The sequence below is a fragment of the Trachypithecus francoisi genome, unplaced genomic scaffold (assembly GCF_009764315.1).
Source record: "Trachypithecus francoisi isolate TF-2019V2 unplaced genomic scaffold, Tfra_2.0 Lachesis_group1, whole genome shotgun sequence".
Classification (NCBI taxonomy): domain Eukaryota; kingdom Metazoa; phylum Chordata; class Mammalia; order Primates; family Cercopithecidae; genus Trachypithecus; species Trachypithecus francoisi.
The window spans coordinates 147,037,241-147,053,572 of record NW_022681454.1 but is presented as its reverse complement, the minus strand read 5'-3'; the positions used below and the strand labels follow the sequence as shown (position 1 = coordinate 147,053,572).

Here is a 16,332-nt window from a genome sequence, read left to right as displayed (position 1 = left end):
ATATCATAGTCCATCAACTAGACAGTGTTGAGATGTCTTTATGAACAGCTGATATTTAAGGAGGCAGCCTGTACAGAGCAGCAAAGTTATTTCATCCTAAACACGGGAGAACCACCATTCACCCAGGGGAACGCATTTGTTTTCCCTTCCTGAGGCTGTGTTTTAGGAGGTGGTCATCCCCAGCAGACTGCTGTGGCCTGCTACTACCTCCTTAAAACCGGTGCAGCCACGGCGCTGTCCACAGCACTCAGGATTTCAGGGGATGAGATTAACGTGTCTCTGGGCACGTTTCCAGAGGTTTCCCTCTAGTAACACTCCAACCTGGATATGGAGGCAGCCTGTCAGTATTTGAGTGGAAGATCAGGTGCTGCTTGCTAAATGTTACCCTGGCTCTTGCTGCCAAGAGGAATTTGGCCTCTCATGAAAGAGGGCAGCGAAATCTTTTTTCACCTTGGGAGGCATCTGGTTCATTAAAATGTTTTGAATGCTGATGACTGTATAGTCCCTAAAGCCCAGGTTTTACTTAATTTCAGATGGAAGCAGGATTAGAGATTCTGTACTAGAACAAAGAATTAAAGATTAATGGTTTTAATTTGTTTTGGTATAACACTTATCCAGTAAAAAGCTTCAAGTATAAAATTCAAGTGAACCACAACTATAAGGTTAATCGATTTTCATCAGCTGAATTTTATATGTGTAGCAAATAGTTGTTTGTTCTAGTCTTCATTGCAGTTCCCAGACACCCCTAGAGATTGCCATTTGTGAAATGAATGAGGGAAAAGGATATTGATTTTTGCTCATCTTGAAAATATCTTAATATCTGTGTTTAGTTAACAAGACTTAGAGAATATGCAACTGTCTTCCACATTTGGGTTTTTATTTCCTAGATGTGTTTTTGTGTTCTTGAGAATAAGCTGTATTTAAGAGACTACTAAAAGTTGGCATTTGGGCAAATGTGAATTAAATGGCTAAGAAAGTCTTTCCCTTTCTATGATTTTTTAAAAAATACGTCAAAGAGTGAAGACTTAAGGCGGCTGTACTAGAACTGAATGTAGAACAGTGCGAATGTATCAGAAATTAGGTTTTTTCCTTTCTGGCTTGCCAGCACAATCTGTATTCCCTGCACCCAGGTGGACATGCGATTACAGGTGTTTGTAGTGGCTTTAAAACTCCGATGCCATCCACTAAAGAAAGGAAATTTGTATCTTAATAAGCTAAGAAAACAAGGCTTGGAGGTACCAGGCAGGAGGAGAGGAAGGGCTAATAGGATTGGCTTTTGGAGTAGGGAGGGATAATTAGGATTTGCCACACTTTTTCTATAAATGGACAGAAAGTAAATATTTTAGGCTTTGAGGATTCTACATTCTCTGTTGCAACTACCTGTGAAAGTAGTATAAACAAATGGGTGTTGCAATGTTCCAGTAAAACTTTATTTATGAAAGGCCAGGTGTGGTGGTTCTTGTCTGTAATCCCAGCACTTTGGGAGGCCAAGGGGGGGGTGGTGGAGCACTTGAGGTCAGGAGTTCGAGACCAGCCTGACCAACATGGTGAAACCCCGTCTCTACTAAAAATACAAAAATTATCTGGGTGTTGTGGTGGGCACCTGTAATCCCAACTGCTCAGGAGGTTGAGGCGTGAGAATCACTTGAACCTGAGAGGTGGAGCTTTTAGTGAGCCAAGATTGTATCCCTGCACTCCAGCCTGGGTAACAGAGCAAGACCCTGCCTCAAAAACAAACAAACAAAAAACCTGTTTATGGGGGTTCAGATTTGGAATTCATATAAATATTCATGTGTCATGAAAAATTCAAGCACTGAAACATGTTAAAACAAACAGTTATATGAAACAGGCAGTGGGCTGCATTTGGCCCGCAGGCTTTCATTTGTGGATGCCCATTTTACAGGATCAAAGAGCAAATTCTGAGCCTGTACTGTCTGTTCAGTGCTAGTAGGAAAGGACAGAGGGCACAGCCTAGAGCTGACTAAACCACAGGCTGGAGCACTGTCAGCCCTGGAGCAAGAAAATGCTGAACTGGGATTTAATTACCCTGGAAGTTGTAGCTCTCTACCAAGTCTTCTTCCCAACTGCTGTCAAAATCCAACAGGCTCAGGGAAGGTGCCAAGGTTGCTGGCTGCCTCCCTCCGGCCGGAGTCGCACCCAGCAGGGGATTAGCGGGGATGTGAGGTCAGGCGGCACCATCTGCCAAGTCTTGGGACTAGCAGGCTTATTAGCATGTCCGTAGTGCAAATGAAGAGGTGCCAGGGCTCCTCGTTAAGACGCTGGTCCCAGTCCACAGCACACCACCATTCTAGTAGCATTTGTAGAACTGGAAGAGTTTGCTACTTAGTCTTTAAAAAAGCAAAGCCAAAAATAATCTCAACCATTGCCAAACTTTGTCCATTTGGTTTTTGAAAAATGGCAGATCTTCTACAACTCATGATTTTCTAAAAACTCCTGAGATCTCTCTCTCTTCTCCCTGTACTACAGTAGCTAGTGTGAGAGTGACTCAAACACAGGGTGGGAGCTGAAAGTTTCCTAGAACCTCATTTCTACTGAATGTTGCTGTCTCACAGGCCATCCAGCTGAGCCGAGATGGACAGTACCTGCTCACAGGAGGGGACAGCGGAGTGGTTGTGGTCCGGCAGGTGTCGGACCTCAAGCAGCTCTTTGCCTATCCAGGATGTGACGCTGGAATCCGGGCCATGGCACTGTCTTATGACCAGAGGTAACACTGGAATCATGGGCTACAAATAGGAGTTTCCAAAACTGCAGAGGGGACTGGTCGTGTTGGCTGTTGCCTGTAATCCCAGCACTTTGGGAGGCTGAGGCAGGAGAATCGCTCGAGTCCAGGAGTTCAAAACCAGCCTGGGGAACATTGTAAGACCCCCGTCTCTACAAAAAATAACATTTTCAAAAATGTATAGTAAAACCTGCAGAGGGAATTTATTTAAAGGGGCTGGTGGAGTTGAGTTGTGGGGGTCACCTGTACAATCAAACCAAGAACACTTTTTTAAAAAGTTTGATTTTCTTTCTGATGACATTGCCACTCTTAGACAAAGGCTGAGTTCTCAAGGAATAGACAGAATTTAAGTAGCAAAGGTTCTGATTACAGTGATGCACAGCTTTTTATATTTCTTTGAAGTATCTTTTTAAAATTATACCTTAAGTTCTGGGGTACATGTGCAGAACGTGGTTTGTTACATAGGTATACACGTGCCATGATGGTTTGCTGCACCCATCAACCCGTCATCTACATTAGGTATTTCTCCTAATGCTGTCCCTCCCCTAGGCCCCCACTCTCCCCAACAGGCCCCAGTGTGTGATGTTACCCTCTCTGTGTCCATGTATTCTCTTTGTTCAACTCCCACTTATGAGTGAGAAGATGAGGTATTTGCTTTCCTGTTCCTGTGTTAGTTTGCTGAGAGTGACGGTTTCCAGCTTCATCCATGTCCCTGCAAAGGACATGAACTCATTCTCTGGTATGGCTGTATAGTATTCCCTGGTATATATGTGCCATATTTTCTTTATCCAGTCTATCATTGATGGGCATTTGGGTTGGTTCCAAGTCTTTACTATTGTGAATAGTGCTGCAATAAACATACGTGTGCATGTCTCTTTATACTAGAATGATTTATAATCATTTGGGTATATAACCAGTAATGAGATTGTGGGTCAAATGGTATTTCTGGTTCTAGATCCTTGAGGAATCGCCACACTGTCTTCTACAATGGTTGAACTAATTTACACTCCCACCAAAAATGTAAAAGCATTCCTGTTTCTCCACATCCTCTCCAGCATCTGTTGTTTCCTGACTTTAATTATCACCATTCTAATGGGTGTGAGATGGTATCTCATTGTGGTTTTGATTTGCATTTCTCTAATGACCAGTGATGAAGAGCTTTTTTTCATGTTTGTTGGCTGCGTAAATGTCTTCTTTTGAGAAGCATCTGTTCATATCCTTTGCCCACTTTTTGATGGGTTTTTTTTTTTCTTGTAAATTTGTTTTAAGTTCTTTATAGATTCTGGATATTAGCCCTTTGTAAGATGGATAGATTGCAAAAATTTTCTCCCATTCTGTAGGCTGCCTGTTCACTCTGATGATAGTTTCTTTTGCTGTGCAGAAGCTCCTTGATTAGATCCCCTTTGTCAATTTTGGCTTTTGTTGCCATTGCTTTTGGTGTTTTAGTCATGAAATCTTTGCCCACGCCTATGTCCTGAATGGTATTGCCTAGGTTTCCTTCTAGGGTTTTTATGGTTTTAGGTGTTACATTTAAGTCTTTAATTCATCTTTATTTTTGTATAAGGTGTAAGGAAGGGGTCCAGTTTCAGTTTTCTGCATATGGCTAGCCAGTTTTCCCAACACCATTTACTAATTAGGGAATCCTTTCCCTATTTCTTGTTTGTGTTAGGTTTGTCAAAGATCAGATGGCTGTAGATGTGTGGTGTTATTTCTGAGGCCTCTGTTCTGTTCCATTGGTCTGTATCTCTGTATTAGGACTAGGACCATGCTGTTTTGGTTACTGTAGCCTTGTAGTGTAGTTTGAAGTCAGGTAGTGTGATGCCTCCAGCTTTGTTCTTTTTGCTTAGGATTGTCTTGGCTATGCAGGCTCTTTTTTTTGGTTCCATATGGAATTTCAAGTAGTTTTTTCTAATTCTGTGAAGAAAGTCAATGGTAGCTTGATGGAGACAGCATTGAATCTATAAATTACTTTGGGCAGTATGACCATTTTCACAATATTGATTCTTCCTATCTATGAGCATGGCATGTTCTTCCATTTATTTGTGTCCTCTTATTTCCTTGAGCAGTGGTTTGTAGTTCTCCTTCAAGAGGTCCTTCACATCCCTTGTAAGTTGGATTCCTAGGTATTTTATTCTCTTTGAAGCAGTTGTGAATGGGAGTTCACTCATGATTCGGCTCTCTGTTTGTTATTGGTGTATAGGAATGCCTGTGATTTCTGCACATTGATTTTGTATCCTGAGACTTTGCTGAAGATACTTTTCAGCTTAAGGAGATTTTGGGCTGAGACAATAGGGTTTTCTAAATATACAATCATGTCATCTGCAAACAGAGACAGTTTGACTTCCTCTTATCCTAGTTGAATACCCTTTCTTTCTCTTTCCTGATTGCCCTCCCAGAACTTCCAATACTATGTTGACTAGGAGTGGTGAGAGAGGGCATCCTTGTCTTGTGCCGGTTTTCAAAGGGAATGCTTCCAGCTTTTGCCCATTCAGTACGATATTGGCTGTGGGTTTGTCATAAATAGCTCTTATTATTTTGAGATACATTCTATCAGTACCTAGTTTATTGAGAGTTTTTAGGATGAAGCGCTGTTGAATTTTGTCAAAGGCCTTTTTGGCATCTATTGAGATAATCATGTGATTTTTGTCACTGATTCTGTTTACGTGATGGATTATGTTTACTGATTTGTGTATGTTGAACCAGCCTTGCATCCCAGGGATGAAGCCTACTTGATCATGGTGGATAAGCTTTTAGATGTGCTGCTGGATTCGGTTTGCCCGTATTTTATTGAGGATTTTCACACTGATGTTCATCAGGCATACTGGCCTGAAATTTTCTTTCTTTCTTGTGTCTCTGCCAGGTTTTGGTATCAGGATGATGCTGGCCTCATAAAATGAGTTGGGGAGGGTTCCCTCTTTTTCTATTGTTTGGAATAGTTTCAGAAGGAATGGTACCAGCTCCTTTTTGTATCTCTGGTAGAAATTGGCTGTGAATCTGTCTGGTCCTGGACTCTTTTTGGTTGGTAGGCTATTAATTTCAGAACTTGTTACAGGTCTATTCAGGGATTTGACTTCTTCCTGGTTTAGACTTGGGAGGGTGTATGTGTCCAAGAATTTATCCATTTCTTCTAGATTTTCTAGTTTATTTGCGTAGAGGTGTTTATAGTATTCTCTGATGGTAGTTTGTATTTCTGTGGGATCAGTGGTGATATCCCCTTTATCATTTTTTATTGTGTCTATTTGATTCTTTTCTCTTTTCTTCTGTATTAGTCTAGCTAGTGGTCTATTTTATTGATCTTTTCAAAAAAAAACCAGCTCCTGGATTCACTGATTTGAAGGGTTTTTTGTGTCTCTGTCTCCTTCAGTTCTGCTCTCAGTTATTTGTCTTCCGCTAGCTTTTGAATTTGTTTGCTCTTGCTTCTGTAGTTCTTTTAATTGTGATGTTAGAATGTTGATTTTAGTTCTTTCCTGCTTTCTTTTGTGCGCATTTAGTACTATAAATTTCCCTCTAAACACTTTTAAATGTGTCCCAGAGATTCTGGTATGTTGTGTCTTTGTTCTCATTGGTTTCAAGTAACATCTTTATTTCTGCCTTCATTTCAGTATTTACCCAGTAGTCATTCAGGAGCAGATTGTTCAGTTTCCATGTAGTTGTTGTGGTTTTGAGTGAGTTTCTTAATCCTGAGTTCTAATTTGATTGCACTGTGGTCTGAGAGACTGTTGGTTATGATTTCCATTCTTTTGCATTTGCTGAGGAGTGTTTTACTTCCAATTATGTGGCCAATTTTAGAATAAGTGCAATGTGGTGCTGAGAAGAATGAATATTCTGATTATTTGAAGTGAAGATTTCTTTAGATGTCTATTAGGTCTGCTTTTTCCAGAGCTGAGTTCAAGTCCTGAATATCCTTGTTAATTTTCTGTCTCATTGATCTAACATTGACAGTGGGGTGTTAAAGTCTCCCACTATTATTGTGTGGGAGTCTAAGTCTCTTTGTAGGTCTCTAAGAACTTGCTTTGTGAATCTGGGAGCTCCTGTATTGGGTGCATATATATTTAGGATAGTTAGGTCTTCTTATTGTGTTGATCCCTTTACCATTATATAATGATCTTCTTTGTCTCTCTTTATGTTTGTTGGTTTAAAGTCTGTTTTATCAGAGACTAGGATTGCAACCCTGCTTTTTTTTCTTTTTTTTTTTTTTTTTTGCTTTCCATTTGCTTGGTAAATCTTCCTCCACCCCTTTATTTTGAGCCTGTGTGTGTCTCTGCATGTTAGATGGGTCTCCTGAATACAGCACACTGATTGGTCTTGACTCTATCCAATTTGCCAGTCTGTGTCTTTTTACTGGGGCATTTAGCCCATTTACATTTAAAGTTAATATTGTTATGTGTGAGTTTAATACTGTCATTATGATGTTAGCTGGTTATTTTGCTCATTAGTTGATGCAGTTTCCTTCATAGAGTCGATGGTCTTTACAATTTGGTATGTTTTCACAGTGGCTGGTACTGGTTGTTCCATTCCATGTGTAGTGCTTCCTTCAGGAGCTCTTGTAAGGCAGGCCTGGTGGTGACAGAATCTCTCAACATTTTCTATGTGTAAAGGATTTTATTTCTCCTTTGCTTATGAAGCTTAGTTTGGCTGGATATGAAATTCTGGGTTGAAAATTATTTTCTTTGAGAATGTTGAATATTGGCCCCCACTCGCTTCTGGCTTGTAGGGTTTCTGCTGAGAGATCCGCTGCTAGTCTCATGGGCTTCACTTTGTGGGTAACCTGACCTTTCTGGCTGCCTTTAACGTTTTTTCCTTCATTTCAACCTTGGTGAATCTGATGATTATGTGTCTTGGGGTTGCTCTTCTCGAGGAGTATCTTTGTGGCATTCTCTGTATTTCCTGAATACAGGAAATTGTATTGAATGTTGATCTGTCTTGCTAGGCTGGGGAAGTTCTCCTGGATAATATCCTGAGGAGTGTTTTCCAGCTTGGTTCCATTCTCCCTGTCACCTTCAGGTACACCAATCAAACGTAGGTTTGGTCTTTTCACATAGTCCCATATTTCTTGGAGGCTTTGTTCATTCCTTTTCATTCTTTTTTCTCTAATCTTTTCTATTTCATTAAGTTGATCTTCAGTCTCTGATATCCTTTCTTCTGCTTGATCAATTCAGCTACTGATACTTGTGTATGCTTCACGAAGTTCTCGTGCTGTGTTTTTCAGCTCTATCGGGTCATTTATGTTCTTCTCTCAACTGGTTATTCTAGTTAGCAATTCATCTAACCTTTTTTCAAGGTTCTTAGCTTCCTTGCATTGGGTTAGAATGTGCTCCTTTAGCTCAGAGGAGTTTGCTATTACTCACCTTCTGAAGCCTACTTCTGTTAATTTGTCAAACTCATTCTCTGTCCAGTTTTGTTCCCTTGCTGGCAGAGTTGTAATCCTTTGGAAGAGAAGAGGCATTCTGGTTTTTGCAATTTTCAGCCTTTTTGCACTGGTTTCTCCCCATTTTCATGGATTTATCTATCTTTGGTCTTTGATGTTGGTGACCTTTGGATGGGATTTCTGTGTCTGGATATCCTTTTTGTTGATGTTGATGCTATTCCTGTTTGTTAGTTTTCCTTCTAACAGGCCTCTCAGCTGCAGGTCTGCTGCAGTTTGCTAGAGGTCCACTCCAGATCCTGTTTACTTCGGTATCACCAGTGGAGGCTGCAGAACAGCAAAGATTGCTGCCTGTTCCTTCCTCTGGAAGCTTCATCTCAGAGGGGCCTCTGCCAGAGGTCTCCTGTATGAGGTGTCTTTTGGCCCCTACTGGAAGGTATCTCCCAGTCAGGAGACACAGGGGTCGAGGACCCACTTGAGGAGGCAGTACGACCTTTAGCAGAGCTCAAACACTGTGCTGGGAGATCCACTGCTGTCTTCAGAGCTGTCAGGCAGGGACATTTAAGTCTGCTGAAGCTGCAACCACAGCCGCCCCTTCCCCGAGGTGCTCTGTCACAGGGAGATGGGGGTTTATCTATAAGCCCCTAACTAGGGTGCTGCCTTTTTTTTCCAGAGATGCCCTGCCCAGAGAGGAAGAATCTAGAGAGCCAGTTTGGCCACAGTGGCCTTGCTGAGCTGTTGTGGGCTCCACCCAATTCGAACTTCCTAGAGGCTTTGTTTACACTGTGAGGGTAAAACCACCTGCTCAAGCCTCAGCAATGGTGGACGCCCCTCCCCCCACGAAGCTTGAGCCTCCCAGGTCAACTTTAGACTGCTGTGCTGGCAGTGAGAATTTGAAGCCAGTGGATCTTAGCTTGCTGGGCTCCATGCGGGTGGGACCCGCCGAGCCAGACCACTTGGCTCCCTGGCTTCAGCCCTTTCCAGGGGAGTAAACGGTTCTGTCTCGCTGGCATTCCAAGCACCACTGGGGTGTGGGGGGAAAAAAAAAAAACTCCTGCAGCTAGCTTGGTGTCTGTGCAACAGCCAGTTTTGTGCTTGAAACCCAGGGCCCTGGTGCTGTAGGCACCCAAGTGAATCTCCTGGTCTGCAGGTTGTGAAGACCATGGGAAAAGGACAGTATCTGGGCCAGAGTGCACCATTCCTCAGGGCACAGTCCCTTACAGCCTCCCCTGGCTGGGGGAGGGAATTCCCCGACCTCTTGCGCTTCCTGGCTTAGGCAACCCCCAACCCTGCTTCAGCTCACCCTCTGTGGGATGCACCCACTGTCCAACCAGTCCCAGTGAGGTGAACCAGGTACCTCAGTTGGAAATGCAGAAATCACCCACCTTCTGCGTCGATCTCTCTGGGAGCTGCAGACCAGAGCTGTTCCTATTCGGCCATCTTGCCAGCCTGAAGTATCTTTTTTAGTAAATAAAATTGAAAGAGCTGCAAACATGTTTAATGTAAAATGCCTTTATCTCTGCATATGAAAAGTCCCCTGAAAGATAGGGCTTATTTCCTAGAAGCTCTCGAGTGGTAGAATTTGGTGGGATCATCTTTATCTGGCACCTTATTTCCTCTTAACATAGAGTCACTCATTTTTGTTTCTTTAAAAAAAAATTGTGGCAACATGTAATATTTTCCATCTAAATACATAGTTTAGTGCATTATGTATATTTACAGTGTTGTGCCACCATCACCATCATCCAATTCCAGACACTTTTTCATCATAAACAGAAGCTCTGCCTGCTAATGACTCTCTCCCTGCCAGCTTATCTGCATTCTGCTTTCTGTCTCTATGAATTTGCCTCTTCTAAGCACCTTCTGTAAGTGGAATCATACAATATTTGTTGTGTTGTGCCTGGCTTATTTCACTTAGGATAACGCTTTCAACGTTCTTGCATGTTGTAGCACGTATCAGAATATTGTATGAATATTCTGCGTTCTGTTTATCATTCACCGGTTGATGATGGACACTTGGGTTGTTTCTACCTTCTGGCTATTGTGAGTAATGCTGCTATGAACATTATCTACAAATATCTATTCAAGTCCCTTTTTACAGTCTTTTTGGGTGTATGCCCAGGAGTGGAACTGCTGGGTTATATGGCAGTTCCATGTTTGACGTTTTGAGGAAACTTTGAAGTGTTTTCCACAGTGGCTGTACCATTTTACATGGGTTCCAATTTCTCCACATCCTTATCAACACTTGCTCTATTTTTCAGCAGTTGTCCCAACAGGCATGGTCTCTCATTGTGGTTTTGCTTTCCCTAATGACCAGTGATGTTGTCTTTTCACTGTCTTTATAGTGTCCTTAGACGCTCAAAATATTTTTTTTTTTTTTTTTTGAGACAGGGTCTCACTCTTTTGCCCGGGCTGGAGTGCAGTGGTGCAATCACAGCTCACTGAGGCCTCAATCTCCTAGGCTCAAATGATTCTCCTGCCTCAGCTACATGGTAGCTGGTACTACAGGCATGTGCTGCCATGCCCGGCTTTTTTCTGTTGAGACAGGGTCTCACTGTGTTGTCCAGGCTGGTCTTGAACTCCTCCTGGGCTCAAACCATCCTGATGCCTCAGTCACCCAAAGTGCTGGGCTTGTAGCCATAAGCCACCATACCCAGCCCTGATTTTACTTTTTATGAAGTCCTATTTTTTGTTATGAGTTTTTTGTTTTGTTATCTTGTGTCTTTCATTTTGGTATCATATCCAAGAAACCACTGCAAAATCCAAGGTCATGAAGGTTTTCCCATATGTTTTCATCTAAAAGTTTTATAGTTTTAATTTATATATAGGTTTTTGATCCATTTTGAGTTAGTTTTTTAACATAATGGTAGGTAAAGGTCCACTTTGTTTTGCATGTGGACATCCAATTTTCCCAGCATCATTTGTTGCAAAGAAGGTGCTTTCTCCATTGAAAGGTCTTGGCACCCTATTTTAGCACATGTGTGAGGGATTATTTCTCGACTTTCTCTTCTGTTGGTCTGTCTATATCAGTATGACAATGTTTTGGTTACTGTCGCATTGTAGCAGTAAGTTTTCAAATCAGAAAATGTGCAACTGCTAACATATTTCTTCTTTCTCAGATTGTTTTGGCTGTTCAGGGTTTCTGTCTCGCTCTGTCTCCCAGGCTGGAGTGCAATGGCACGATCTCGGCTCACTGCAATTCTTGATTTTCCGTTTGGACTGCTCATTGTCAGTGTATAAAAATGCAACCGATTTTCGTGTTGTATATCCTGCAAATTTACTGAGCTCTAAGTTTTTGTTTTGTTTTGGTGTGGAATCTTTCTTTAGGATTTCCTACATATAAGATCATGTCATCTGTAAACAGAGACAGTTTCACTCCTCCTTTCCAATGTGGATACTTTTTTCTTGTGTAATTGCTCTGTCTAGGACTTTCAGTAGTGTGTTGGATAAGAGTGGTGAAAGTGGGCATCCTTGCCTTGTTCCCAATCATAGGGGAAAAACTTTCTTTCGTTGAGTGTGGTGTTAGCTGTGGGTTATTCATACATGCTGTTTATCATCTGAGATAGTTTCCTTCTACTCCTAGTTTATTGCTTTCATAATAAAAGGATGAATTTTGTCACATCAAATTTTCCAGCATCAGTTGAGATGATCATGTGGGCTTATTTTGCTGCTGTTCATTCTGTTACTGTAGTATGTTATGTTGGTTGACTTTTGCATGGTGAGTCATCCTGGCATTCCCGGAATGAATCTCACTTGCTCATGGTGTCTATTCCTACTACTATGCTAGTAAATTCAGTTTGCCAGTATTTTGTATCCTGGTCTGTATGTTCTTTTGTTGTAATGTCTTCAACTGGTTCTGGTGTCGGGGTAATACTGGCCTCACTGAATCACTTAAGAAGTGTTCTGGATTCTCTAATTTTTTGGAAGAAATTGAGAAGGCTTAGTGTTAATACTTCTTTAAATGTTTGGTAGAATTCATCAGTGAAGCCATCTGGTCTAGGACTTTTCTTATTGGGAGGTTTTTAATTACTGATTCAGTCTCTTCACTCGTCATAAGTCCAATCAGTTCTATTTCTTCCTCATTCAGTTTTGGTATACTGTTTTCAGGAGTCTATTCCATGTAGGTTGCCCTATTTGGTGGTATACAGTTGTTTCTAATAGTCTCTCTTAATTCGTTGTTTCTGCCACATCAGTACTGTCCAAACTTTTATTTCTGATTTTAGTAATTCAAGTCTTTTTGTCGTTGTTGAGATGGAGTCTCGCTCTGTCACCCAGGCTGGAGTGCAGTGGCACAATCTCGGCTCACTGCAACCTCTGTCTCGCAGGTTCAAGTGATCCTCCTGCCTCAGCCTCCTGAGTAGCTAGGATTACAGGTGCCCACCACCACACCCAGCTAATTTTTGTATTTTTAGTAGAGATGGGGTTTCACCAGGTTGGCCAGGCTGGTCTCAAACTCCTGACCCCAAGTGATCCACCCGCCTTGGCCTCCCAAAGTGCTGGGATTACAGGCATGAGCCACCATGCCCAGCCAAGTCATCTTAGTCTAGCTAGAGGTTTGTCAAGTTTGTTGATCTTTTCAAAGAACCAATTTTTGGGGGTTTTTTCTATCACTTTACTATTTTCTGTTTTATTTATCTCTTTAATATTTTCTTCCTTCTGCCTAGCCTTGGGTTTAGTCTGTTTTCTAGTTCCTTAAGACATAAAGTTAGTTTATTGAATTGAGATATTTTTAAATGTATGTGTTTACAGCTAAACATTTGCATCTTAGCATTGCTTTTGCTGCATTTTGTAAGTTTTGGCATGTTATATTTCCTTTTGTCTCAGTATTTTCTGATGTCTCTTATGTTTTCATTGACCCATCATTTGTTTATTTTCCACATATTTGCAAATTTTCTAGTTTACCTTCAGTTATTGGTGTCTAGTTTCATTCTATTATGATCAGAAAAGCTACTTTGATTTTAATCTTTACTAAGTCATTAACACTTGTGGCCTGACATGGTTTATCTTGGAGACAATTCCATTGTGCACTTGAGAAAAATATATATTCTATTGTTGTTGGGTGGGTGTTCTATATATAGGTGTGTCAGGTTCAATTGGCTTATCGTATTATTCAAGTCTCCTATTTCCTTATCTTCCACCTGGTTGTTCCACCCATTATTTAAAGTGGGGTACTGAAGTCTAAAACTATTACTGTAGAACCATTTCTCCCTTCAATTCTGTTAATGTTTGCTTTGTATATCTTGGGGGTCTGATGATAAATGCATATATAATTGTTATATTTCTGTGAATTTACCTTTTTCTCAATATAGTGTCCTTCTTTGTCTCTTGTAACAGTTTTTGACTGAAAGACTATTTTATCTGATATTAGTATAAGCCACCTCAGCTCTCTGTTAGTACTTACATGGAATGTCTTTTCCATCCTTTCACTTTCAAGCTGTTCGTCTTTAGATCTCAAGTGGGTCTCCTGTAGACAACATATAGTGGGATCATGTTTTTTAATCCATGCTACCAGTTGCTTCCTTTGGGCTGGAGAATGTAATCTCTTTAATGACTGATAAGTAAAGACTGACTTTTGCCACTTTGCTATTTTTCTTTCTGCCTTAGAGTTTTGTCTCTCATTTCCTCCTTACTGTCTTTTTTTTTTTTTTTTTTTTTTTTTGTAGTGACACATTTTAGTTCCTAATTTTGATACGAGGTACTAGGAAGCATACTGAATATGGCTTGTAAGGGCTGGTCCTAACCAAACTAGACAGAGAAAAGTCTAAGATAATGGGCTATGCCCAGTTTATGTTCACCAATCTTCTCCATCTCTTTCCCCGCACCACCTCTTTGGGGACAGGAGACCAAAGAAGCTTGCAGAAGTTCTTACCTTCAGTGAGTTTAGTGAGTCACTGTGTTAATGAGGACTAGGTCCTCACCCAGAGCATGATGGACATAGACTCCTTCTCAACAGAGGGGAGATCATCTTAAATTATGGTCAACACTCTTCTTTTTTACTCTTCATTGATTCTGCACCTGTCAGAGGTGGTGTCTCTTGTCACTTGAGTGTATGCTGCTGCTTCCACCAGCAGTTACTTTGAGATTGTGGTTCCTTCTTTTGATTCTGTTGCTTATGTAAAGGATGGATCTTGCCAGCCCAGTTCCCCTTTAGAAATTACCAAATCTGTTCAGGTTTTAGTGACTCATCTTGCACACACCAACTGTCCTTACCCTTTCAATGAAAAAGCAAGCTGTGGCTTGGATCCTTGTGGAGTGTCAGAGGCAGTACTCTGACCTTACCCAGGGCTACATTTTAGTCATGAAATACACACCTTCGTTCTCACAAATTGGAGCCTTCACTGCTATCTTCTATATTTACTTTGTGGATTTGGGGAGAGCAGTTTTTAGTAACATCTCTAGGACACACAGGTTTGTAAAAGTCCTTCTCTCTGTGCTTCTCCTAGGTGCATCATTTCTGGCATGGCTTCAGGAAGCATTGTGCTATTTTACAACGACTTTAACCGGTGGCATCATGAATACCAAACCCGCTACTGATGGTGACAGCTGTGCATTCACTCTGCCCCTAGGATGAGCAGAAGTATCTGGAGCATCATTCTCTTCTACCACATCTGAATGTAACTTAAATTTGCTCAAAGAAGCAAAATATTTTTTAAAGTTATTAATAATTGCTATTTTTGTAGTCTTTGCTTGACTTTTTTGGGGGGATTAGCAAAGCAGAAAACTGGCTGCTGGGTTCTGTAGTTTTAAAAAATCTATATTTTTAGTCATAATGAGAAGTCTATTTTCACCAATTATGGAAACGTACAAGTGGAGCAAGTAAACCACTTATTCCAGCTATAATATTATGAAGAACATTTCCCATGCATCTACAAGCTTGAGAAATAGGATTTTCACAGTGGGGAAGTGGGTTATAATGTTGGAATAGAAAAATTTGATGCTGTAATTTGGGTCCTGTATTTTTCCAAACTGTGCTTCTTCAGCACTAATATTTCTGGGATTTAAATAGTAATGTTTAAATTATGGTAAATGTAATTTAAAACATCTCAGTTAATTCTGTTACTGTTATTCTTCAAGCATGTTTTAGACCTAGAAAAGTATGGTTTGGGGGAGGCATTTTATTGTGTGGTTAGCACAAGGAATGTAATTTATAGCAAGTGTGAAATAGTTACCATTTTTTTCCTGATCTGTCATCTTCATAGCACAACAAAATGAAACTATGGAAATGCTCTTGAGCTCACAACATTTGTTTTTCTTTTAAAGTAAATGCAAGTACCAAAGCTCACTACTGCGGTTTGCCTGTGCCCGGACAATGAGGCAGAGCCATTGTTTGTTGGGGCACCCTCTTCCCTCCCCGGGTTTGCAAGTAGAGGCTACCAGGTGCTGTATTTAGCAACACCTGTTTTACTATTTGTTATTCAACTATCTCCACCTTCCTTTTGATTAGCAATTTGTACTAAGAAACAATGTTATTTGGTGTTGTATAATTCTACTTTTCTAGTAGATTACTGTGTGGAATTCTATGAAAAATATTTGAGAAAAGGCCTGTATTGCATAAATAAATTCTTTGTATGTTGTGAACTTTGATTTCTATTTCTCTCACAATAGACCTCAAGTGGTCCCTCTTTTTTTCCTACACACTCAGCTATTCTCTAAAAGCAAGGATTTGGAATGAACAATTCAGTTTGACAGAAAAAGCTGAATAAAATAGCATCTGTAATTGAATTGTTGGAAATGCCTTTTTTGCTCCTAAATTTTAAACATCATTAATAAAATAATGATTCACAAAGAAAATGTCAAACTCTGATTCAGTCCTAGTTTTTGATCAATAACGAATATGAGAGATCCTCCTGACTGAAAACAGGAAAATAAGCTTTCTTTGGCCAGATCTCTCCTCTTATTGAGACTCACACAAATGACCTAGACCTGAATCTTACAAATGCCTAGACAAGGAACTTTATATACCACTTCATCTGAGATCCATCATTAAGAAAACAGATGATGGTGAAATGTGGGGGGAGGGAAAGTACATTTTAGAATCAAAGAAATATGCAAGTTGCTGATAAATTAATTGATGAACATACTTTTAATATCCTCATTAACTTGTGAATATTACACTTTGGAAACTTACTTAACAATGGTAAAAGAAAATAATAATACCTAAGTCATATGCCACACAAGTGATACTTCAACCACCTTATTCTTAATAAGCCTAAAGTAGAGCTCCTCT

At 40.6% G+C, this 16,332-nt stretch overlaps 1 protein-coding gene across 5 annotated transcripts in view; it reads left to right on the top strand.

Moving 5' to 3' along the window:
- Positions 1-15,895, top strand: part of LRBA (LPS responsive beige-like anchor protein) — a 787,299-nt gene extending 771,404 nt beyond the window's left edge. For 3 of the 5 annotated variants that reach the window (XM_033215457.1, XM_033215459.1, XM_033215460.1), the window contains 2 exons: positions 2,574-2,725; positions 14,549-15,683. In XM_033215457.1, coding sequence (XP_033071348.1) covers positions 2,574-2,725; positions 14,549-14,639 — 243 coding nt within the window. In that variant the 3' untranslated portion in view covers positions 14,640-15,683. Of the gene's footprint in view, positions 1-2,573; positions 2,726-14,548 lie in introns of all 5 variants that reach the window. The other 2 variants (XM_033215458.1, XM_033215456.1) reach the window with 2 other exon arrangements.
- Positions 15,896-16,332: the final 437 nt, after the last annotated feature.